Genomic DNA, 24,474 nt, shown 5'->3' on the forward strand with positions numbered 1-24,474 from the left:
TTATTAAACAATGTATTTGATCAGTTTTATAAAGGTGTTTTCGTCGGGTCATTATCTATGAAAGGCTTCCAAACTCTCCAATTAATATTGTTCACACATGACATTTATCCATCCACCACTCAGTAAGTCTGATTAATCCAAAAGTATTCCGAGTATGGAAATTGGAAAAAGTGAAATTCGTCAATCATTCAAAGATGGAACTATAATAAAATAATTTTATTTTAAATTTGAAAGTTTGAATATAATAAAAATATTATTATATTTGAAATTGTATATAAATGATGAACAGGTTGTAAGTCAATTAGGTCTTGTTTATTTTTAGAGATAAGATGAAATAGATTAAAATTAAAAAGTTAAATAAAATATTATTAGAATATATTTTTTAATACTATTTTTATTTTAAAATTTAAAAATATTGAATTATTTATTTTATTTTATATGAAAATTTAAAAAAATTATAATAATAAAATTTTGAAATTTAATGTTCAAAGTTGTGGATGAGATGATCAGTTTGCATTTACACGTTTCGTTAATGCCCTTTGCATTAATGGACCTCCACGTTTCGTTTCGTTTTGTTTTTTGTTTTTTTGTTTTCTAATTTTTGAGTCTTTTGTTCATCTTTCCATCAACAGCCGCCACTCCAGTTGCCACGCATTCTTTCGCACATGCCATCAGCCGATCGCATCTTCTTAAGAGTGTATGCATGCAATGTACGTACGTATACCCATCTTCCGATCGTTAAGAAACAGCAGGTGCCGGCTCTTCCATTAGACCACTTAGGCTCCTAATAAAAGAAGGCTACTAAAAAAATATATAAAATAAATTTTTTTTATATATAAATATATATATATATATCTATATATCTAATAAAAAATTTAATTAATTCAATAAGAAAAAAAAATATAAATAAAATAAAATAGATATTATATTATTATTATTTTTTAAAATTATCACATATAATAATTATTTTACTTATTCTCCTTCTAAGAATACATTTCTCTTTTTTTATTATTAGTTTAATATATAATTAATGTGAAAATTATAAATAGCGAATTTTAATTTTTCATTATTCATAAAAAGTTTTGGTATAATCCTTTGAAGAGGTAAGAGTCTACTTTTTTTCAAATATGTAAGTTGTTTATAGAATTTTATTGACAATAAAGATTATAATTGTGTCTAAGAGTCTAAAGTATTTGTAAAACTAGATTTAATAAAATTATCTCTAAATCAAAAATTTCCTAATAAAGATTAACTCAAGTATTAATTAAAAATGTGGTATAAAATCTTAATCAATAATTTTACTTTATAAAATGATAGGAATTATTTTTAAATAAAAATATAATATAAAAATAAAAATAAATTTATTTAATTTTACCTTTAAAAAAATAATATAACTTAAAATTTTAACCATAAACCTCGAAACATATTGAGCCGGCCCTTTAACAGCTAGGAGACATGAGAAAGCTCGTTCCTCCATTTCTCCTCTGATTTTCTTTCCTTTTTAGTTTACACCGTTCATGTATTGGCTGATCTTCTATCTTTGATCTGAGTACTGTTCTTGAACACTTGCGATAAAATAACTTTTTGGGAAGCAGTTCATGTACGTGTTGTGTACGTATGGGTGTTTTTTTGTTTTTTTAAGAGTTATACGTTAAAAGATTGACCGGAAACGGGAAATGTGTCGGCAGGCCGCAGCAGCCATTAGAGGCTCCTGTTTTGTCGTTTTCCGAGCTCATCATGATCACCTAGCTCAGATATTCATTCTATCCCAACTTTTTTTTCTTCGTAAATAATCTATATAAAAGTTAGTTCTTTACTAAAACATACATCGATCTCTCTTTTCTGAGCGAACCATAAATCTCGGATGAATGTTCCTAAATTTACGAGGTTATTGAGAATTTCTGACATATCACCTAAAATGATTTAGGCGGGTTTGTATATACAAAATTATTTTATCTCATAGTTATTATAATTTTTTTAAATTTTTATATAAAATATAATAAATAATTTAATTTTTTTAAATTTTAAAATAAAAATTATATTAAAAAATTATATTCTAATAATATTTTATTTAATTTTTAATAAAATATTTTATTTCATCTCAACAAAGTAATCAAACGAGACCAGAAAAACAGTAATATGAATACAATGTGGTTACCCAACCTACCGCACAAACCTATCAACATGCCCACCTAAAAAAAAATGCCAAAAAACAAAAAGGCTGATCAACTTGCATTTATTTTTTACAGCAAAATGCATAAAGAAAGAGAAAAGTAGTCGGATGGTCAGCATGATTGGATTCCTTGTTTATCATGTGGCAATACCATGGACTTGCAAGTGGCAACACAAGCGGTTTCGTCCTCACTTCCTCCTAAGGAATGCAGAATGCTACATAATTACAAAGAGTAGTGCACAGATTACAGAGGGAAAAATAAGAATGCGCGCTTCAGGACTACTGCTTTTCCTTTTCTGTGCCATATGCACACACCTTGTAAAGCTCGCCTTCGCACAGCGGGATCCCTACGTGCTCTATGAATGTTCCAATACTGGTAACGTTAGCAGTAACAGTGCCTATAGAAAAAACGTCAATACCCTCCTTTCCTCCCTCTCTTCTAACACCCAAATCGATTATGGGTTCTACAATTTCTCCGTCGGAGAAAACTCCGACCGAGTTAACGCAGTTGCACTTTGTAGAGCAGACCTTACGCCGACCAACTGCCGGAGTTGTGTCAATATGTCTGCTTACGAGCTTTTACTTCTATGTCCAAACCAAAAGGAGGGTATCATGTGGTACATGAATTGTACAGTACGATACTCGAACAACTCTATATTTGGTGTCATGCAATTTCAACCTGTGCGACATCTTTACGCCTCTGTAAATGTCACGGATCCGACTGGGACGTTCGACCAAGTGCGAGAGACGTTGCTGGATAGACTGAGAAGTGAGGCTGCAGCTAGCGCTTCGACTCTTCGCAAGTTTGCAACTGGAAAAGCGAGCTCCCCATACTTCGATATATATGCTCTTTTGCAGTGCACTCCCGATTTGAATCAGCAGGAATGCAGCGATTGCCTAAATCAAAGCATCGCAGAAGTTCCAACTTGTTGCGGTCCAGCGCTAGGAGTGAGAGTTCTTACACCCAGCTGCAACTTAAGGTATGAGGACAACCATTTCTATGGTTCCACTCTCGAGGCCCCGCCACCATCGTCAAGTACTCTTCCTCCGCCTGCAAAAGGTACGACTCTTCCCATATATCTCTGTATGTCGTCCTCTATCTATGTTCTTCTAGGAAAGATTATATGCAAGCTTGAATGAAGGGATTGAAGAAAGTTTGATCTTTTTAACCGGCCAGTACCATTTAATTAGGAGGGCGAAGATAGGGATCCAGTTTCATCAACGTATTTTGAATTATAATATTTTGAATTTATTTTATATTAAAATTAACTTTATAATTTAACATATTATATTAAATTAGATAAATTTATAAGTATATTTTTATAAAAATTAGTCTGCCATGCAATGATTTATTTAAGATAACTTTTCGAAATTCCAGCTGTCTCCCACTTTGATCATACATTGTCCAAATGTATTTCCGACACCGTTTCTAGTTAATTTTTATCATACAAGGTAAGAATATCCTAATTTCAATTAATTATCTAATTCTCTGCTCCAACTCCGGTGTTGGGTATAGGCGGATAAATACTATGACTATAAATATATTTAATAAAAATAAATTTATAAAATAACATAATTTTATTTTAATATAATTGATAAATAATAAGAAAAATGAACGAGACTTATAATATATTATAACCCCCGATAGGAGGGGCAAGCAACGTAAGTACTCATATTCTAAAAAGACATTAATAATTAAGAAAAATAATAAATACACGTCATTTTTTATAATATTTTACACGATAATATTTTAAAAAAAGATACATTTTTATAAAGTATTTTTAAAAAATTAAAATTATTTTATAAAATATATTATAAAATGTGCGCGGTGTATCATGTATGATATTCTAAATTAATTTAAAGTCTCGTCTAAACATTATAAAGATTAATTTTTGTCTCTTTCCCGGGACTTTTAACCCAAGTAGTACTCCACTTGGAACGGGGAAAAATTGATAAAGTCGCTCAGTTTGAATTGTTGACTAGATTTGTTATTTTTAAACGAGACATTGACTGGACTAATTACCGACTTGCCCAGAACAGACTTGACCCTGTCATCAATCATGTGCATCATTTTTCGATGATTTTTATTACTTATATCAACAAAAGAATTTGGCCAGTCCTTTTTTTTTCTTTACTCAATTTATTCTATATAACTTATAATATTTATATTATTATTTCTCGATGAATTCTCTAATTCAATATTTTTCAAAAATTCATCAAATTTCGATTTGTACTTGTTCATTTTTTTCAAATCCCAATATACAACATACTTTAATTAAACAAAATAATAAAAATTTCAACTCAAATAATTCATTTTAACAAAAATCAATATCAATTATATTTCCATTTAAAAAAAATCTAAAAACTTACATAATTTTTAATTACAAAGCATGCCTTTTCTCTCTTCATTTCATCTGCATCTATCATGATATCCTTCATCACCCTGCATGCACCTAGTCCAGACGCCCCCCGAGGAGGAGCATAGCTTCTTACATTCCAAAACTATATTCTTTGTAATTAATGTTTGTTTTCACAATTCAGCCTCGGAATCATTGATTCAGAACTGATCGAATTCTGGTTTCTGCAGGAAAGGGGAGTAACTCTTCTCGAACTATCATTATAGTCATGGCGGCTGTTGTTTCCGCTGTGTTAATCTTCTGCATCTGCACCTGCATCTATCTAAGGATGAGGAAGCAAAGGAAGAAAGTAGAAAGTAAGTTGAAAGTTGGTTCGTTGTTTCCTAACTGTTAAGGATTTGGTTTGTCTTAAATATGGAAATCATAAGAAAACTGAGACACTGAGGAAACTCAGACATGTTTCACTTTTTGGCATATATATGCTGGTTTAGTTCTAGGCATGCAGTACTGCTGGCAAGAACAATAATGACATCAAATTCTCTGTTGTAACGATGAATGACGCTGATGTTTTATGCACATAAATTGCTCACTGATATTTAAGCTATGGACTTATCTTTGCACAGTCGATGAAATTAACAGCGGCGCTGAATCCTTGCAATTCGACTTCAGCACGATTAGAGTTGCTACAAACAACTTTTCCGATGTAAACAAACTTGGGCAAGGTGGATTCGGTACTGTTTACAAGGTAATTCATGAACAATATGATAATATGATACACTTGCTATGTCATGAATTATCTGTAACTTGAATTACTGGAGGCCAGACAAGAGTCATTTGACATGAATACATCTCTATTCAGGGCAAGTTTCCAAATGGACAAGAAATAGCTGTGAAAAGGCTTTCTAGGAGTTCGGAACAAGGTGATCAAGAATTTAAGAACGAGATCTTATTAGTTGCCAGGCTCAGCACAGGAATTTAGTAAGGCTCCTAGGTTTCTGCTTTGAAGGAAATGAAAGGCTTCTTGTCTACGAGCTTATGCCGAATGCAAGCCTTGACCACTTCATATTTGGTACGATTACGTACATTTTTTCAAGTTGCATGTATGTTCCATTAACACACTTGTATATATATATTTAAATGTATATATATATTTGTCCTATTAACCCCATATATATGCTTAATCGAATGTGTAGATCCAAGCAAGCGTTTACATTTGGATTGGACAATTCGATACAAAATTATAGTTGGCATTGCTCGAGGGCTTCAATATCTTCATGAAGATTCTCAATTTCGCATTATTCATCGTGATCTCAAAACTAGTAATGTTTTGTTAGATGAAGAGATGAACCCGAAAATTTCAGATTTCGGTATGGCAAGATTGTTTACACTAGATCAAACTCAGGCTAATACAAGGAGAATTGTCGGGACCTAGTAAGTATATATGCTAATATCTTGTAAATATTTCTATCCCTTATAAATTAATTAATAAAAAGGATTAATTACAAAGATTTTCAATCAATATCAGCATTACTGATCATGTATAGATGTCCTCATGCAGTGGATATATGGCTCCAGAGTATGCAATGCACGGACACTTTTCAATGAAGTCCGATGTCTTTAGCTACGGCGTGTTAGTTTTGGAGATGGTGTGTGGGCGAAAGAATAATTATTTCCAAGATGGGGAGAATACGGAGAATCTTCTTAGCCATGTAAGCGTTACAATGTATTTTTTTTAAAGTATATTTCCCTTTTGCAATAAACCGATTTTCTCTGTAATATATATTGTCTCTGCCTCTGTAATATTATATATCTTACAGGCATGGAAAAATTGGAGAGAAGGAACAGCTTCAAATCTTATAGATTCAACATTGAGGGTTGGTTCAACGATCGAAATAATGCGATGCATCCACATAGGATTGCTATGTGTTCAAGAGAACATAGCTGAGAGACCAACAATGGCTTCAGTCCTCCTAATGCTTAACAGTTACTCTATGGCTCTGTCCGTACCCTCACGACCTGCATTCTTAATGCACAGCATCATTGAATCAGACATGTCGTCAGACCGATCATTCCAAACTTCACAAAATGAGGCTTCAATGACTGACCCATATCCTCGCTAATTCTTGATGATGATCATGCCTTCGGAAAATAAGATCGTTCAATATTAATTTGTTATTTAGCTTGTAGTTATTTGCTAGCTACGTACGTACAGGCTTAATTGAGACTTTCGTACGTCAAATGGGAGATCATGTAGAGGCAGTGACAGGCACCTCTGTCGAAGCTTGATCATTCAGCTGATGCATGAGGAGTCAATTATTGTTTTCTAGCTATATATCCTCGTTAATTAGTATTTTATAGGAGTTGTAATTTAGAGCACAACTGAACAGATATTTGATACTTCTATGATCTGGATGTTTGATATTTCAAAATTAAAAGGCACCTGCACGACGATCCACAGTGGTTGTGACCTTTAATTGCATGGTTACAATTAAGTGCGTAAACATAGTTCGATCGATGCATGTTAACATAGTCGGACAGGCGCAATATTCTCTTTGGAGCAGTACTAGTGGAACAAACGTTTGTGGATGACAATATTTACTGGCCGGTCGTAAGAAACTACAAGGAGAGGAAACATGACTCATCTCTAGAGAGAGAGAGGGGTTTGGAATGAGATCACATATATCAAATCAATATAGGATCGATACAACTTAGTCTACTTTCCTAATTTAATTAATTATATATGTAATCTACTAATAAATTAGTAGAAATGTTTTAGACACAATGAGATTATATAAAAATAAATCACAAATTGATATCATACATCATATTATAAAATTATTTTTATTATAAAGTAAATCTATCTTATTATATAAAATCATATCAATTTATTAATTTAATTTTATATAATTTTTTTTGTAACTATAACAGACAGTCTTGCACATGAACGGGCAATGTACATGAAAACTACTTTTCTAAAAAAAGATAAAAGTAATTACGCTTACCACAAACAAAAATAATAATATTGTACTCGAGATTTATTATGTATCAGTCACTATTCATTCTCACATTCCATACCTATAGTTTTTTCATAGAATATGTGAATATTTTTTATAGGGTATGAGAATATTTTTTATAGGGTGTGAGATGGTAAATAATAACTGATGAGAATAATTTTTCATTAAACTCAAATTTTTTTTTTTTGGTTTCCCTTCAATTCTGTAGCTGTGGATTATCTTAAGCTATTTTCGGACATTTTTTTTTTGAATAACTTCTGTAATCTTTACTGATATAAACAAGATCCCTCTTTACAAGTTCTCTCTCTCTCAGTAATATTTCTAATACAATTTGGTGTCTCCTCTATCCAAACAATTTCTGTGTCTAAATGTAATGCTTCCTTTGCTAAAGTATGTGCTGCCTCGTTTGCATTTCTGTACACGAATTCAACACTCCAGTCTTTCCATGAACTGATTAACTTCTTGCTAGCTTCCACAATACTCCCATAAACAGACCTATCTTCTTCCTGATTATTAACTGCCTTGACAATCAGTTGGGCATCACCCTAAAAAATCATTCTTTCCAAATTCAAGTCCCTACATACTTCCATTGCCTTCCACAAGGCATAGCTTTTAGCTACTGCTGGTTGATCTACATTTCTCTGGTGGCCCTCAACTACAACCAAAACTTCCCCTTCTTCATCTCTGATCATAACCCCAATTCTCATCTTCTTTTCTTTTTGATCCACTGTAGCATCCCAGTTGGCCTTGATAAAACTCTCTCTTGGTTTCTTCCATACTTGGTTCCTTATTTCTATATTGTTACCAGTTTTATCAAATATTTTCTGCTGTGCCAAAAGAAACTCATTAAGTCCTTCATTTGCAGTCCTTAAAACTTGGCTTGGGCTTTTGAAGATTCATTCAAAGATGAATTCATTTTTGCCATTTACCTCTCATGACAGAAGCTATCTCTCCCATCTCAGCCTTTCCCACCTTGTCCACCAACTTTTTCCATAAAGAAAGCAGATCATCTTCATTCAAACTCCATTTCTGTAAAATTTTGTTGAATTCTGCCCAAACATCACTAGCTGCTGGGCACTGCCATATAACATGCATGACAGTCTCCTCTATCTCCTTACATATTGGACATATTGAATCCTCAACAATTTTTCTAAGCTGCAGATTCCTTCTTGTAGGTAATATTTCATTTCCTGCTTTCCACATGAATAGCTTTACCTTCTCTGGAACCTTTAGTTTCCACATGTCTTTCCACCTTCTATCCACTTCTCTAACCCTTGAAGTTTCACCTCTTTTTGCTCTTTTACTGTCAAACTCCAAAATATAAGCACTCTTCACAGAAAACTGCCCTTTCTCATCATAGCTCCAAACAAGTTTATCTTCAACTTCCATTCTAGATAGAGGGATGCTACTAATTACCTCAGCTTCTCCTTTGTTAAAAATTCTTTTGATTAACTGGTCATCCCACTCTCCATAACCTTTCATTAGTTCACAAACCTTAGCCTCTTTATCCAATAAGGAAACAGGTGATTGAATACAAAAAGATGAAGGCGAACGTACCCATTTTTGTCCCCAAATCTTGATGTTCTTTCCATTGCCCACCCTCCATCTCAATCCCTTTCTCAGTAGATCTGCTGCATTCCAAACACTCCTTCATATCAATGAAGGACAATGACCCAGTTTAGCTTCTAAGAATGATGATGATCTGAAATATTTCTCTCGAAAAATCTTGACTACCAAACTACTAGGATTTTGGATAAATCTCCACCCCTGTTTAGCTAGTAAAGCCAAATTAAAACAATCAAAATCTCTAAAGCCAAGCCCTCCATGCGATTGCATGGATAGAGTACTCTTTCTTCTACAGAAAGAGCTCCTCAAGGTTGGAAGGGTGCCTATCCAACTTTTACACTCACCAATGACGCGCTGCCACGGAGGAGTGTAGAAAACTCCATTCTAGCATGCATGATAAAAAAGAAAATTCCATTTCTCTCCCCTCTCCCTCTCGCAGTATCCCCTCTCCTTTCTCCTCTCCCCTTCTCCATTTCTTTCTCTCCCCAGCGTCCTTGCAATAAGACGTGAAACATTTTGATAGAAATTGTTCTGATGCTTCTTGTTAACAGAAAACTATAAGAAAAGATTTAAACAACTTGCCCCAAAGAGTTGAATCCATGAATCTGATCACTCAGTTGCCTTATCACATCATCCATTACATCCTTTCTCTCCTTCGTAATACAAAAGTTGAGCTTGAACCAGTATCTTGTCCAAAAGGTAGAGAGAGATATGGACTTCATTCTCCATTTTGAAATTTGACCAACACAAAATTCAAGAAAAGAGAATCTGGATTTGAGGGATGAGAACTTTTACGGACTTCGTTGACAATTTTCTGAAGAGACATCTGGAGCAAAAACTGGATTTAAGCATATGTAAACTGGTTCTACGTATTATCTCTTATGATTTAGAACTGGCCCTTCATATTGATCAGTGGATTAATTTGGCAGTCAAAAATCACCTGAAAGAGCTAGAACTCCACTTTGTCGTCAAGAAAAACATACATTACACTTTGTCCCTGTCTGTTTTTGCTACAAAGACATTAACTGGATTATGGTTATATGGGTGTAAGTTGAAATCTTGCAGTTATATAAAGCTTCCACATCTGAGAAAACTTTATGTGCAACAAATCGTCATTGATCAACGGACAACCAGAAATTTGATCTCTAGGTGCCATTTGGTTGAGGATTTGAGATTCATGATAGACAAAGTTTTTCAATATCTATTCGCTAGTTTTCCTGTACTTGAAAAATTGGAGCTAAGCAAATGCAATCTATTGAAGAATATAACGATTTCTAGGACACGGCTTGAACAATTTGTCTTAAACAACTTGTCTTCTCCTTTACAAGTCCTTTGTGCCTAAAGCAAGCCAAACTATCTTTTGAACGGGTAGGAGAACAAAATGCTAGCCTTGAATTCTAGCTTAGAATTAACGATGCTCTATGGTTTGATAGATTGCGACAATTTCTTAGAAAGCTCAAGCGTTCCAATGGATTAAAATTGGCTGTCCGCTGCCAAAAAAAAAGAAATCATTATTCATGAAAAATTGAGAAAAATCTTGCTTAAGCCATTTTGCGATCTTACTTCTTCTAATATATTTGTAAAAGGAGAAATTATATTTATAAATAATAATTATAGAGTGCGCAAGCGTCACATATTTTTTAAAAAATAAAATAAATATAAAATTTATATAAAAAAATTAATTTTTTAATAATAAATATATTTTCTTTAAAAAGAATCGCGAAAACCCAAGAGGTACTAGGCTTTATCATATCTTGGCGTGAAGAAAAAAAGAGAAGAAAACTCATATAATGGCTTCGTAAATACGAATTATGATGCCCTTTTTTTCTAGAAGCACGTATATAAGCAAAATCAGGGGTGAAACTTCGTACACATTCACCAAAGCTTGAAGGGTCAGAATGTGTAAATGCATAAATTCTTGTAAAATATTCTAAGATTAAAATTTGTCTAAGTTATTAAACAATGTATTTTTTCTAAGATTAAAATTTGTCTTAAGTTATTAAACAATGTATTTGATCAGTTTTATAAAGGTGTTTGTGTCGGGTCATTATCTATGAAAGTCTTCCAAACTCTCCAATTAATATTGTTCACACATGACATTTATCCATCCACCACTCAGTACGTCTGATTAATCCAAAAGTATTCCGAGTATGGAAATTGGAAAAAGTGAAATTCGGCAATCATTCAAAGAAGGAAGTATAAAAAAGTAGCCAATTTCCAAAGAGAAAATGCTAAAACAACAACAACTACTTTACTATTTTTCTACTATCTTAAAATAAAATATATTTTCATTTTCATTTTAATTTCATGTTTTTAAATTATATAAAAATATTATTTTATTGGTAAGTTGTAAATAAATGGTAGAGGAGTTGATCGGTCATGATCATGATGCCTTTAAAAACTAGTAATTGCCGAGGAGAAATTAAGGATAGAAATATTATTCTATGACAATTTGTTTACATTATATATAATAAAATAATATTATTTTAAATATTATTTTAAATTTGAAAGTTTGAATATAATAAAAATATTATTATATTTGAAATTGTATATAAATTATAAACAAGTTCTAAGTCAAGTAGCTCCCGTTTGTTTTCAAATATGAGATTAAAGTTAAAAAATTAAATAAAATAGTGTTAGAATATATTTTTTAAAATTATTTTTATTTGAAAAATTTGAAAAAGTTAAATTATTTATTTTATTTTATGTAAAAATTTTAAAAAAATTATAATGATGAGATAAGAGATTTTTAAAGTTTTCAAAATTTTAGATTTTAGGTCTTGTTTGAATTCTAAACTTACCTAAACTCATCTTAATTCATCTCATCTCGTCATTACAATTTCTTAAATTTTCATATAAAATATAATAAATAATTCAAATTTTTTAAATTTTTATATAAAATATAATAAATAATTTAATTTTTATTTTATTATTATACTTTGTACACTCTTAACTCATTTTTGAATTCAAGAGTGTACAAAGTTGTGGATGAGATGATCAGTTTGCATGTACACGTTTCGTTCATGCCCTTTCCATTAATGGACATCCACTTTTCGATTTTGACCCTGCTTGTTTTTTTCTGATCATTTTTGAGTCTTTTTGGTTCATCTTTCCATCAACAGCCGCCACTCCAGTTGCCACGCATTCTTTTGCAGATGCCATCAACCGATCGCATCTTCTTAAGAGTGTATGTTGGTACGTACGTATTCCCAACTTCCGATCGCCATCTATTGATGTGGTTAAGAAGCAGCTAGGAGACATGAGAAAGCAGCTCGTTCCCCATTTCTCCTCTGATTTTCTTTCCTTTTTAGTTTGCATATCGGCTGATCTTCTATCTTTGATCTGAACTGTTCTAGAACACTTGCGATAAAAGCGTAAAAAAATATATCAATATATTTAAAATTACTTTCTCAATTATTAAATAAAAAAAAAAATTGACCGGCGGTGAAACAGGACGGTCAAACGAAGTGGGTAAAATAGTTTTTTCCTGCGATAAAATAACTTTTTGGGAAGCAGTTCATGTAAGTGCCGTGTACAAGAAACAAGAAACAAGATTGACCGGAAACGGGAAATGTTTCGGCAGGCCGCAGCAGCCATTAGAGGCTCCTGTTTTGTCGTTTTCCGAGCTCATCATGATCAGCTTGCTCATATATTCATTCTATCCCCTTTTTTTCTTTGTAAATAATCTATATAAAAGTTATAAGTTCTTTACTAAAACAGACATCGATCTCTTTTTCGAACCATAAATCTCTGTCAAACGAGGATGAATGTTCCTAAATTTACGAGGTTATTGGGAATTTTCCAACATATCACAAATTTAGGTAAATGATTTAGGAGGATTTGGATATATAAAACTATCTTATCTCATTTTATTTAATAGTTATTATAATTTTTTTAAATTTTTACATAAAATATAATAAATAATATAATTTTTTAATTTTTAAAATAAAAATTATATTAAAAAATTTATTTAATTTTTAATAAAATATCTCATTTCTTTCTAAGTAAACGAGGCCAGAAAAACAATAATATGAATACAATGGGTTTATCCCAACCTACCGCACAAACCTATCAACATACCCACCTAAAAAAAAATGCCAAAAAACAAAAAGGCTGATCTATGCAGAAGGATCTGACTCGGAATGACGCAACGACCCCAATGAAAAGATGCCGCTCGGTAAACATCAAGCAAAGGAACCTGACCTCGGTCCCACTCAAACGGAAAAGAAACTAACTCGACCTTCATCAATCGAAGGATAATATGTTCAATCTCTATCAACAATGGATTGGGATGTACAGTTCAATGAAGGAAAAAGATAAAATGGTTAGATATTCGAAACGGTGGCACAAAATTCTAAGGGATGCCTTGGCTATGGGAATACGAAATGACGTTTACTTGCTGCATGCGTACGTGAAACGAACGAATCCCAGACAACGTTGGCATGCCAGAAAGCAGTTTTAATTGATGAGGACGTCGTTAATGATTATTCAAGCTCAATAACGCCAAAGATCAGTTCACATCCCAGTAAATATGGAGATCAGTTCGCATCAACAGTGAATGGGCAAGTACCTGTTCACCTTCTACATGTCTAGGTCAGAGATCTTCATTAAAAAAAAAAGGAGAATTCTTACAATTTCCAACTCATAAGTGTGCTAAAAATTCGTGAGGTATTGTGAAGGGGGAAAATCCCTTACACTGGGCTAAGAGTAAGGCCTAGGTTACAACCTAGATATGAGGTTTGGGTTGAACCAGGCCAAAGACATGGGTCGGATCAGGGCTTAGGTGCACAATATGGGCTGGGACAGACAATAACACTTGGGTCAAGGCTCGTGTATGATGTCCAGGTCAGATCCTGTTCACAACAGGAAGTAAGACAGGAAATGCAGGCGAGGCTTGAAAGGGAAGGAGTCTAGCACTCAGTACCAGACAAAAAGACTTGCAACGGTTTACGCCCAGCATTAATGAGAATGCATGCCGCATTCAAAGCGGCCCATAGTAGAAGGCATGCCGCATTCAATGTGGCTCAAGACCCGAGCAATTCACAACAATCTTGAGCACTTCATAGCTTGGCGAGGTGACGGCACAGGAGTAGCTCGATGAATCTACAACACAAGCATATTATCTCCTACTATGCAACACCCCACTACGGTGGAGAACAGGTTGATAACTAGAAATAAGACACTACTAGCAGCAAACAAGGTAATCCATCACTATCACCATACAGTCTCGTCTTGACTATTATTCATCATCTTTTTCACCAATCATTAACTTAAGTATCGGAGTATCAACGGACTCCCGAGGTCCCCTTTTAGTTACTGTGCTGGTGATCGCTCGTACACTGTCCACATGGAGTTGTCCAAACTCATGAAATACGACGTCAATAATTTTAAATTTTATTTTTAATTTAAAAGTTTGAATAAAATAAAAATATTATTATATTTGAAATTGTATATAAATTATGAACGGTTGTAAGTCAATTAAAACTGATCAGTCAATTTTACACGTTTCGTTAATGCCCTTTCCATTAATGGACCTCCACTTTTCGATTGTCCCTGCTTGTTTTTTTCTGCTTTTCGAGTCTTTTGGTTCATCTCTCCATCAACAGCAGCCACTCCAGTTGCCTCGCATTCTTTCGCACATGCCATCATCCGATCGCATCTTCTTAAGAGTGTATGTATGTAATGTACGTACGTATACCCATCTTCCCATCGCCATCTATTGATGTGGTTAAGAAACAGGAGACATGAGCCAGCTCGTTCCTCCATTTCTCCTCTGATTTTCTTTCCTTTTTAGTTTACACCGTACATGTATTGGCTGATCTTCTATCTTTGATCTGAGTACTGTTCTAGAACGCTTCCTATAAAATAACTTTTTGGGAGTTGCAGTTGTACGTATCGTGTACGTATGGGTGCTTTTTTTTTTTTTCTTAAAGAGTTATATGTCAACAAGAAACAAGATTGACCGGAAATGTTTTGGCGGGCCGCAGCAGCCATTAGAGGCTCCTGTTTTGTCGTTGCCCGAGCTCATCATGATCAGTTTGCTCAGATATTCATTCTATCCCAACTTTTTTATCTTTGTAAACAAGCAATTAACGAAATAATCAAATATAAGTTACTTCTCTACTGGTTAGTTACTACAACATACATTATCAAAAAAAAAAAAAAAAAAAGTTACTACAACATACGTCATCGATCTCTTTTTTACTTTTTTCTGAGCGAACCATAAATCTCTGTCAAACGAGGATGAATGTTCCTAAATTTACGAGGTTATTGTAAATTTTCTTTTATTTATCTTTTAACAAAATATATAATTGAACTAAACGAGACCAGAAAAACAATAATATAAATACAATGTGGGTACCCCGGCCAAACCTACCGCACAAACCTATCAACACGCCCCCCTAAAAAAAATGGCAAAAAACAAAAAGGCTGATCAACTTGCGTTTATTTTTCAAAAACAAAATGCATAAAGAGAGAGAAAAGTAGTTGGATGGTCAGCATTATTGGATTCCTTGTTTACCATGTGACAATACCATGGACTTGCAAGTGGCAACACAAGCGGTTTCGTCATCACTTCCTCCTAAGGAATGCAGAATGCTACATATATAATTGCAAAGAGTAAACAGATTACAGAGGGAAAAATGAGAATGAGCGCTTCAGGACTACTGCTTTTCCTTTTGTGTGCCATGCTCACGCACCTTGTAAAGCTCGCCTTCGCGCAGCGAGATCCCTACGTGCTCCATTATTGTTCCAATACTGGTAATGTTAGCAGTAACAGTGCCTACAGAAAAAACGTCAATACCCTCCTTTCCTCCCTCTCTTCTAACAGCCAAATCGATTTTGGGTTCTACAATTTCTCCACAGGAGAAAACTCCGACAGAGTTAACGCAATTGCACTTTGTAAAGCAGACCTAACGCCGACCAACTGCCGGAGTTGTGTCAATATGTCTGCTCTCGAGCTCTTACTTCTGTGTCCAAACCAGAAGGAGGGTATCATGTGGTACATGAATTGTACAGTACGATACTCGAACAACTCTATATTTGGTGTCATGCAGTTTAAACCTGTGCGACATCTTTACAACTCTGTAAATGTCACGGACCCGATTGGCACGTTCAACAAGGTGCGAGAGACGTTGCTGGATAGACTGAGAAGTGAGGCTGCAGCTAGCACTTCGACTCTTCGCAAGTTTGCAACTGGAAAAACGAGCTCCCCATACTACAATATATATGCTCTTTTGCAGTGCACTCCCGATTTGAATCAGCAGGAATGCAGCGATTGCCTAAATCAGAGCATCGCAGAAGTTCCAACTTGTTGCGGTCCAGCGCTAGGAGTGAGAGTTCTTACACCCAGCTGCAACTTAAGGTATGAGAGCAACCATTTCTATGGTTCCACTCTCGAGGCGTCGCCGCCATCGTCAAGTACTCTTCCTCTGCCTGCAGAAGGTACAACTCTTCCCATATATTTAATCTGTATGTCGTCCTCTATCTATTTTCTTCTAGGAAGATTATATGCAAGCTTGAATGAAGGGATCGAAGAAAGTTTGTTCTTTTTAAACGAGACAATGACTGGACTTACCGACTTGCCCAGAACAAACTTGAGTCTTGACCCTGTCAACAATCATCATGTGCATCAATTTTAGATGACTATGAGTTATTAGGAAAAATCTAATTGTGGGCACACCACATTCTCATTTTATTTTAATTATATTAAGTAACATATGGTACATTTATTATAATTAGATGATAAATAAGTATATAATAAATGATTATTCAAAAGTGATAAATATGTCACATCTAATTTAGTGATATGAAAGTAGGATGATAGTATAGTTTAATCAACAAAAGAATTTGGCCAGTCTTTTTTTTTTTTCTTTACTCGATTTATTCTATAAAACTTATAATATTTATATTATTATTTCTCTATGAATTTTCTAATTCAATATTTTTCAAAAATCCATCTAATTTCAATTTGTACTTGTTCATCTTTTTCATATCCCAAAATACAACATACTTTAATTAAACAAAATAATAAAAAAATTTCAACTCTAATTATTCATTTTAATAAAAATCAATATCAATTATATTTCCATTTAAAAAAAATCTAAAATCTAAAAACTAATTACATAATTTTTAATTACAAAACATGCCTTTTCTCTCTTCTTTTCTTCCGCTTCTATCATCCTTCATCATGACCCATGCACTTAGTCCAAACGCCCCTCGAGGAGGAGCACAGCTTCTTACATTCCAAAACTATATTACTTATAATGTTTGCTTTCACAATTCAGCCTTGGAATCATTGATTCAGAATTGATCGAATTCTGGTTTCTGTAGGAAAGGGGAGTAACTCTTCTCGAACTATCATTATAGTCGTGGCGGCTGTTGTTTCTGCGGTGTTAATCGTTTGCATCTGCACCTGTATCTATTTAAGGATGAGAAAGCAAAGGAAGAAAGTTGAAAGTAAGTTTAAAATTGGTTCGTTGTTTCCTAACTGTTAAGAATTCGGTTTATCTTAAATATGGAAATCATCATAAAACTGAACCACTGAGAAAACTCAGACATGTTTCACTTTTTGGCATATATATGCTAGTTTAGTTCTAGGCAGTACTGCTGGTGAGAACAAGAATGACATCAAGTTCTCTGTTGTAACGATGAATGAAGCTGATGTTTTATGCACATAAATTGCTCACTGATCTTTAAGCTATGGACTTATCTTTCCACAGTGGATGAAATTAACAGCAGCGCTGAATCCTTGCAATTCGACTTCAGCACCATTAGAGTTGCTACAGACAACTTTTCCGATGTAAACAAACTTGGGCAAGGTGGATTTGGTACTGTTTACAAGGTAATTCATGAACAATATGATCATATGATACACTTGCTATGTCATGAATTATATGTAACTTAAATTACTGGAGGACAGACAGGAGTCATTTGACATGAATACATCTCTATTCAGGGAAAGTTTCCAAATGGACAAGAAATAGCTGTGAAAAGGCTTTCTAGGAGTTCGGAACAAGGTGATCAAGAATTTAAGAACGAGATCTTATTAGTTGCCAAGCTTCGGCACAGGAATTTAGTAAGGCTCCTAGGTTTCTGCTTTGAAGGAAATGAAAGGCTTCTTGTCTATGAGTTTATGCCGAATGCAAGCCTTGACCACTTCATATTTGGTACGATTACATTTTTTCAAGTTGCATGTATGTTCCAACACACATGGATATATATATTTATATGTATATATATTTGTCCTATAACCCCATATATATGCTTAATTGAATGTGTAGATCCAAGCAAGCGTTTACATTTGGATTGGACAATTCGATACAAAATTATAGTTGGCATTGCTCGAGGGCTTCAATATCTTCACGAAGATTCTCAATTTCGCATTATTCATCGTGATCTCAAAACTAGTAATGTTTTGTTAGATGAAAAGATGAACCCAAAAATTTCAGATTTCGGTATGGCAAGATTGTTTACACTAGATCAAACTCAGGCTAATACAAGGAGAATTGTTGGGACCTAGTAAGTATATATGCTAATATCTTGTAAATATTTCTTAACCCTATAAATTAATAAAAGGATCATTTACGAAGATTTTCAATCAATATCAACATTACTGATGTATATACGTCCTCCTGCAGTGGATATATGGCTCCCGAGTATGCAATGCACGGACACTTTTCAGTGAAGTCCGATGTCTTTAGCTATGGCGTGTTAGTTTTGGAGATGGTGTGTGGGCGAAAGAACAATTATTTCCAAAATGGGGAGAATATGGAGAATCTTCTTAGCCATGTAAGCGTTACAATGTATTTTTTTCAAGTATATTTCCCTTTTGCAATAAACCGATTTTCTCTGTAATATATATTGTCTCTACCTCTGTAATATTATCTTACAGGCATGGAAAAACTGGAGAGAAGGAACAGCTTCAAATCTTATAGATTCAACATTGAGGGTTGGTTCAATGACCGAAATAATGCGATGCATCCACATAGGATTGCTATGTGTTCAAGAGAACGTAGCTGAGAGACCGACAATGGCTTCAGTCCTCCTAATGCTTACTAGTTACTCTATGGCTCTGTCCATTCCCTCACGACCTGCATTCTTAATGCAAAGCATCGTTGAATCAGACATGTCGTCAGACCGATCATTCCAAGCTTCAGAAAATGAGGCTTCAATGACTGATCCTTATCCTCGTTAATCCTTGATCGATCATGCCTTCGGAAAAGAAGATTGATCAATATTTGTTCATTTGTAGCTTGTAGTTATATGCTACGTACGTTCGTACAAGCTTAATTGAGATGTACGTACATACGTCAAATAAGAGATGTAGATCGAGGCACCTCTGTCGAAGCTTCAACAGATGCATGAGGACTCAATTATTGTTTTTTAGCTATATATCCTCGTTAGTATTTTATAGGAGTTGTAATTTAGAGCACAACTGATCATATATTCGACACTTCTATGATTTGGATACTTGATATTTCAAAAAAGGCACCTGCACGACGATTCTGATCAATGGTTGTGACCTTTAATTGCATGGTTACAATTAAGCGCGTAAACATTGTTAGATCGATCAATGCATTTTAATGTAGTCGGACAGGCGCAATATTCTCTTTGGAGCAGTAATGGAACAAACGTTTGTGCATGCAATGTACTCATGATATCAATCGCGCGCAGTTGATGAAGAGAGAGTGTTTTCTACTGCATGTCGAACAAGTGCACATGGATGTATTTATATATATACATATATATATATATATATATGGAATAATTCTATTTGAAATATTTACTCTACACACAATCCAAATGATGTCATAATTTAATTTGAAAGGTAATTTAAAAAAAAAAAATTTATCATCCTCTAAATCACACACGATGTGATTTTGTCATTTTTGTTCTTCTATTTATGTACACATCATTCTATATAAACACACAAATATTGATTTGTGTGTTTAAATAGAATGACAAAAATGATAAATCGCATGTTGGTGTATCGTGTAGGGAATGATAAGTAATATTTCTCATTTTAAAATTTGAATAATTTAAATCAAATTATGTTATGTGGATGGTGTGTTGTGTAAAAGCTTTCAAATAACACTACATATTGATCATATATATTTTTTGACATATATATATTTGTCGAATTACTGATCAATTTTTGTATCAGTCATCATAACCAGAGTTTTAAATACCATGCCGTCCAAGCTGTATTTATCGTGCCGGGGTAGTGACCAGTACATGGAATGTATGTGTTTCGTACTGGGTCATTGTAATTTTCATTCCAATTCTCATATCTAAAGATTATTTTTTTAGCTCTTTTTAATCCCCTTAATTTTCTCGATGACTAAGAATCAAATCCATACTCCCCCTTTTTTCCCAGATCTTTCATTTGCCAATTTTTCTTCTATGTTTTATTGCATCTCAGAAATGCTCAAAAACAAAATACGCCATGGTTACTGTAAGCATTCTCTGACTAGTGTAACTGGAGATGCTATGTGCATAACATATCTCATATTATTGATTACTAGGTTCTACATATATGATACCATAATGGACTATCGAAATTTCTACTATTCTCCCCATTTAGATTGCTATCTTGATGGTACTGCCCTTTGTAGTGGTTACATGTCTGCAGAGTAAGCTATGCATGGACGATATTCTGTGAAGTCTGACATTTTTAGCTTTGGAGTCTTGGTTGTAGAGATCATAAGTGTCAAGAAGAACAATGGTTTCTATCAATCCGAACATGTTGAGGACCTCTTGAGTTTTGTGAGTATTGGATTAATGTTTTATTTATGAATTGCCATCAGACAAATAATCATATCGAGGTGGAGGCCTTTGAAGCAAGGAAAAGGGAATAAATGGTTTTGAATGAATTATTGCAGTCTTGGAAGCAATGGATAAACAGAACACCCTTGGAATTGCTGGATCCCACATTGAGACATTCTTATTCAAGAAATGAAGTGATTCGGTGCGTCCATATGGGCTTATTATGCGTTCAGGAAGATCCCTTAAACCGACCTACAATGGCAACAATTGCTCTTATGCTCAACAGTTACTCTGTTATGCTTCCATTACCTCAGTAGCCAGCACTTTTACATTAAAGCATCGTAATGCCAAACAGGCCAACACAGGAGCTGGAGTCTGATCAATCTCCAGGTCAATCGATTGCTTGGTCAATAAATGAAGCATCATTCACTGAAATACACCCTCGATAATGTGAGACTGGACAAGGTTTTCTCCAAAATCAATACACAATAGTGAGTGGCGGAACGTGTGCTCTAATTTGAATATAGCTCTTGTTTTGGCGGTAGTCAATCTCACTGATCAAGTTCCCTGTGCTCTAGTTTGCATATAGCTCTTGTTTGTTGATGGGATTGTCAATAATCAACCGCACTAATAAGTTCCCTGTGGCAGCTATTTAGTTCTAATATTAGTACAAATTACAAACTTGGGATGTATGAATTGCAATTCTTACCCTTCAGAAAAATTTAATTGTTGGGTGTAAGATCACTCGTATCATATTTTCTCTTTCTTATTACTTCTCTTCTTCTCTCTATGATCTTTTTTGTTTCCCGAATAGGTTATGTATTGAAAAATGCTTAGTCTAGAAAGAAATTCAATAAAAATAAACTTATAAATTAATGTGCTTGATATGGCACTTCTGATTGTAAACTAGATCTGACATCTTACATTGAGCTATATTAGTTTGCAAATATGCTTTTGTAAAATCCCTTTATATATCTAGAAAAATTCTATTCATAAGTCTCACGCACAACTCTTTTTGTTATTTTTTTTAATTTTTTTCTCTTTTTAAATGTGTGGTATATGGATAATGAGTATAGTGTATGATGTGTGGCTTATGAATGACAAAGCTCATATATCTAAATAACATTATTATTAGGTAATAAAAACCTTTTGTGATAATGGGCTGATCTTTACAAAGGTTATGATCCCTATTGTAGCCTTGTATGTGGCTAATGTGCTTGTAGTCAGGACATGGACACATGTTCTGTTATGGGCTCAAAACCTAAATCTTTAGGGAGTTGGTATAACTTAAGCCTATGCATTATATTAAAAAAAAAAATTGCCAGTGGTCTCATCTTAGTCAGGAAAATGAGCATTGCTATACAACCTTCTCACTGTAGCATAACCTCCACACACCGCCTACGTGTGATTTTTTTTTTTCAAAAAGTAAATGTGCGTTTTTAATCTATATCATGTATAGTATCAAATATAACTTATACAGTAAAGTATAATGAAATATATAGTATGATATATATTAGTTAAGTATAAACTCATAACATATGGTACTATATATTATATATATATAAATATATATATTACAACCTCATATATAACATTTTGATAGTAAAGTATTATGATATATTACTATTATATTACAATAAAATATATATAAGTTATTATGTTTTCATTTAAAGTATTATACTATCATAATATATATTATAATATTACATATATATTACACTATATATAATCTACTATAATATTATATATATTATATTAATTTATAGGATTATAAATATAATATACATTTAATATAAATTTTTACTAAATTTAAAACAAATACCGTTCAAACGTTAAATAGTTCGAATAGTAGTTTAAAACCGTTCAAATCGTCAAATATAACTTTCGAATGGTTATGCATATATAAGTTATCACGGATAAAATTTTCTCTCACGCCGTCGTCTCCACCGTTCGAAAATGAGAGAAAACGTTTGAACGCCCATCAATCGCCACCGTCTGCCGTCGTAATCAGCACCTACGTCAAACACACTTCCTCCCACGTAAAGGTATGCATTTTAAAAGTTATTTTACTGTTTATTTTATGATTTTATGGTTTTTTCTAGAAAAATTATATTTTTTCATCAATAGTCACTGTAGAACACCATAAATCTATCGTAAGATGTTTAGAAATGATGAGTAGTATGTGTTTTGTCGAAGAAACCACGGAATCAATGCATTTTTGGATGTTTTCATGGCCACTGAGTTGACTCAGCCTTGGCCGAGCTCGATCTGGTTTCTGTTCGAACGATTTAACCATCACGTTCGAACAATTTTAAAACGTTCGAACGATTTTCAGTGTCCATTCGACCATATCTTTAATCGTTCGAACGCTTTATATTAAATTCGAACCATTTACTTTATATTAGCTTATTAAATTGTTTTCATCGTTTCATTGAATTGTTTTATCGATTAATTTATTAAATTGCTATTAGTATATAATTTTATAAATCTTTTCGTCGTAATTAGATTTTATCACTAATGTTGAATATATATTTTATTTTTAAAATTTCAGGTTCATAATAATGTCTTATAGAGGCCGTAAACTTGGTAGATTAGGGGAACCTTCCATCCAAACAGTTCGAGAGTAGATTGTTTTACTTCAGCGATAAGTAAAACTGATTGATTTTGTGGCTCTTATATGGGAGGGTCATTCCCTCCCCCCATCAATATTCAATGATCTTGGTTGGGCACCAATCTTAGATCAGAGAGAAGAATGAATGAAGCTCATTTCCTACATTGAGATCGTTACTGAGTTCTATAAAGAACTCGGTGGTGCCAACCCAGACGATGGAGGGGCATACAAGATTTGTGTCCGAAGAGCTCATGTTATATTTTCAGTGGATAGCCTCGCTGCATATCTGGGTATTCCTAGGCTTCTTGATGTCTATCCAAACCTGTCGCTTAGAGAGTTTGATCCTTCAGGTAATGCAGAGTTGTCTCAGGACGAGGGACCGATTTACACAATTGAGATCGATACACTTGCTGATCATGAGGTCAGAGACTTGATTGTTGGTCTAGATGCTCCAGTCTATAATGGGATGAAGAGTATTAGGCAGGCAGATGTATCTTCTTTCTTCAAGATCATGAATTTGATCATCGCCAACAATATTGACCCTCAGTAGCACAAGACTTAGGTCGGCATGGATCGAGCAAGATTTATGAAACAGGTCGCTCGTGGCATCTTGATCGACCTCGTGGGTTATATATTTGAGAGGATCCGATCAGAGGCACGGTTCATTACGACAGATATACTGTCGTTTGAGATCCTCATCACTCAATTTTTGCTACATGTCGAGCGTTCCCAGGATCCGATGGGACAAATCAATAGCACCACCTTATCACGGAGTACAGGACACTCCAGATTTCATTGTTGTGGAGTTGTTCCTGACAGGGCTGAGATTCAGAGAGATGCACAGCCAGGAGATATTAGAGTATCGGCTGGTAAGACATCTGCATAGACCATGGCATCACACACATCTACTTGCAAGGAGATGACCGACATATTGGTTGCTGAGATCGTCGCAAGCACATCAACAGTGATTAATGCAGTGCATACTGC

The 24,474-nt window shown here is 34.0% G+C and overlaps 2 protein-coding genes and 1 pseudogene across 3 annotated transcripts; 2 read left to right on the forward strand and 1 right to left on the reverse strand.

Annotated features, from left to right (window-relative positions):
• The first annotated feature begins 2,274 nt into the window (after positions 1-2,274).
• LOC108979252 lies at positions 2,275-6,987 on the forward strand (annotated as a pseudogene).
• An 823-nt stretch (positions 6,988-7,810) lies between these two features.
• Positions 7,811-8,933, reverse strand: LOC118348227. The gene is made up of 3 exons (XM_035689276.1): positions 8,474-8,933; positions 8,138-8,337; positions 7,811-8,089 (listed from the first exon to the last, which is right to left on the reverse strand). The coding sequence occupies exons 1-3, from the start codon at positions 8,931-8,933 to the stop codon at positions 7,811-7,813; spliced, it is 939 nt and encodes a 312-aa protein (XP_035545169.1).
• A 6,753-nt stretch (positions 8,934-15,686) lies between these two features.
• Positions 15,687-19,743, forward strand: LOC109013197 (putative receptor-like protein kinase At4g00960). 2 transcript variants are annotated; one of them, XM_018995192.2, is made up of 7 exons: positions 15,687-16,553; positions 17,442-17,567; positions 17,831-17,952; positions 18,067-18,277; positions 18,392-18,629; positions 18,749-18,899; positions 19,003-19,729. In XM_018995192.2, the coding sequence occupies exons 1-7, from the start codon at positions 15,698-15,700 to the stop codon at positions 19,303-19,305; spliced, it is 2,007 nt and encodes a 668-aa protein (XP_018850737.2). In that variant the 5' UTR covers positions 15,687-15,697; the 3' UTR covers positions 19,306-19,729. The 2 variants fall into 2 exon arrangements, with proteins under 2 accessions (XP_018850737.2, XP_018850736.2); XM_018995191.2 differs by having other exon boundaries at positions 18,067-18,629; positions 19,003-19,743.
• Positions 19,744-24,474: the final 4,731 nt, after the last annotated feature.

Source organism: Juglans regia, chromosome 4 (genome assembly GCF_001411555.2).
Source record: "Juglans regia cultivar Chandler chromosome 4, Walnut 2.0, whole genome shotgun sequence".
Classification (NCBI taxonomy): Eukaryota; Viridiplantae; Streptophyta; class Magnoliopsida; order Fagales; family Juglandaceae; genus Juglans; species Juglans regia.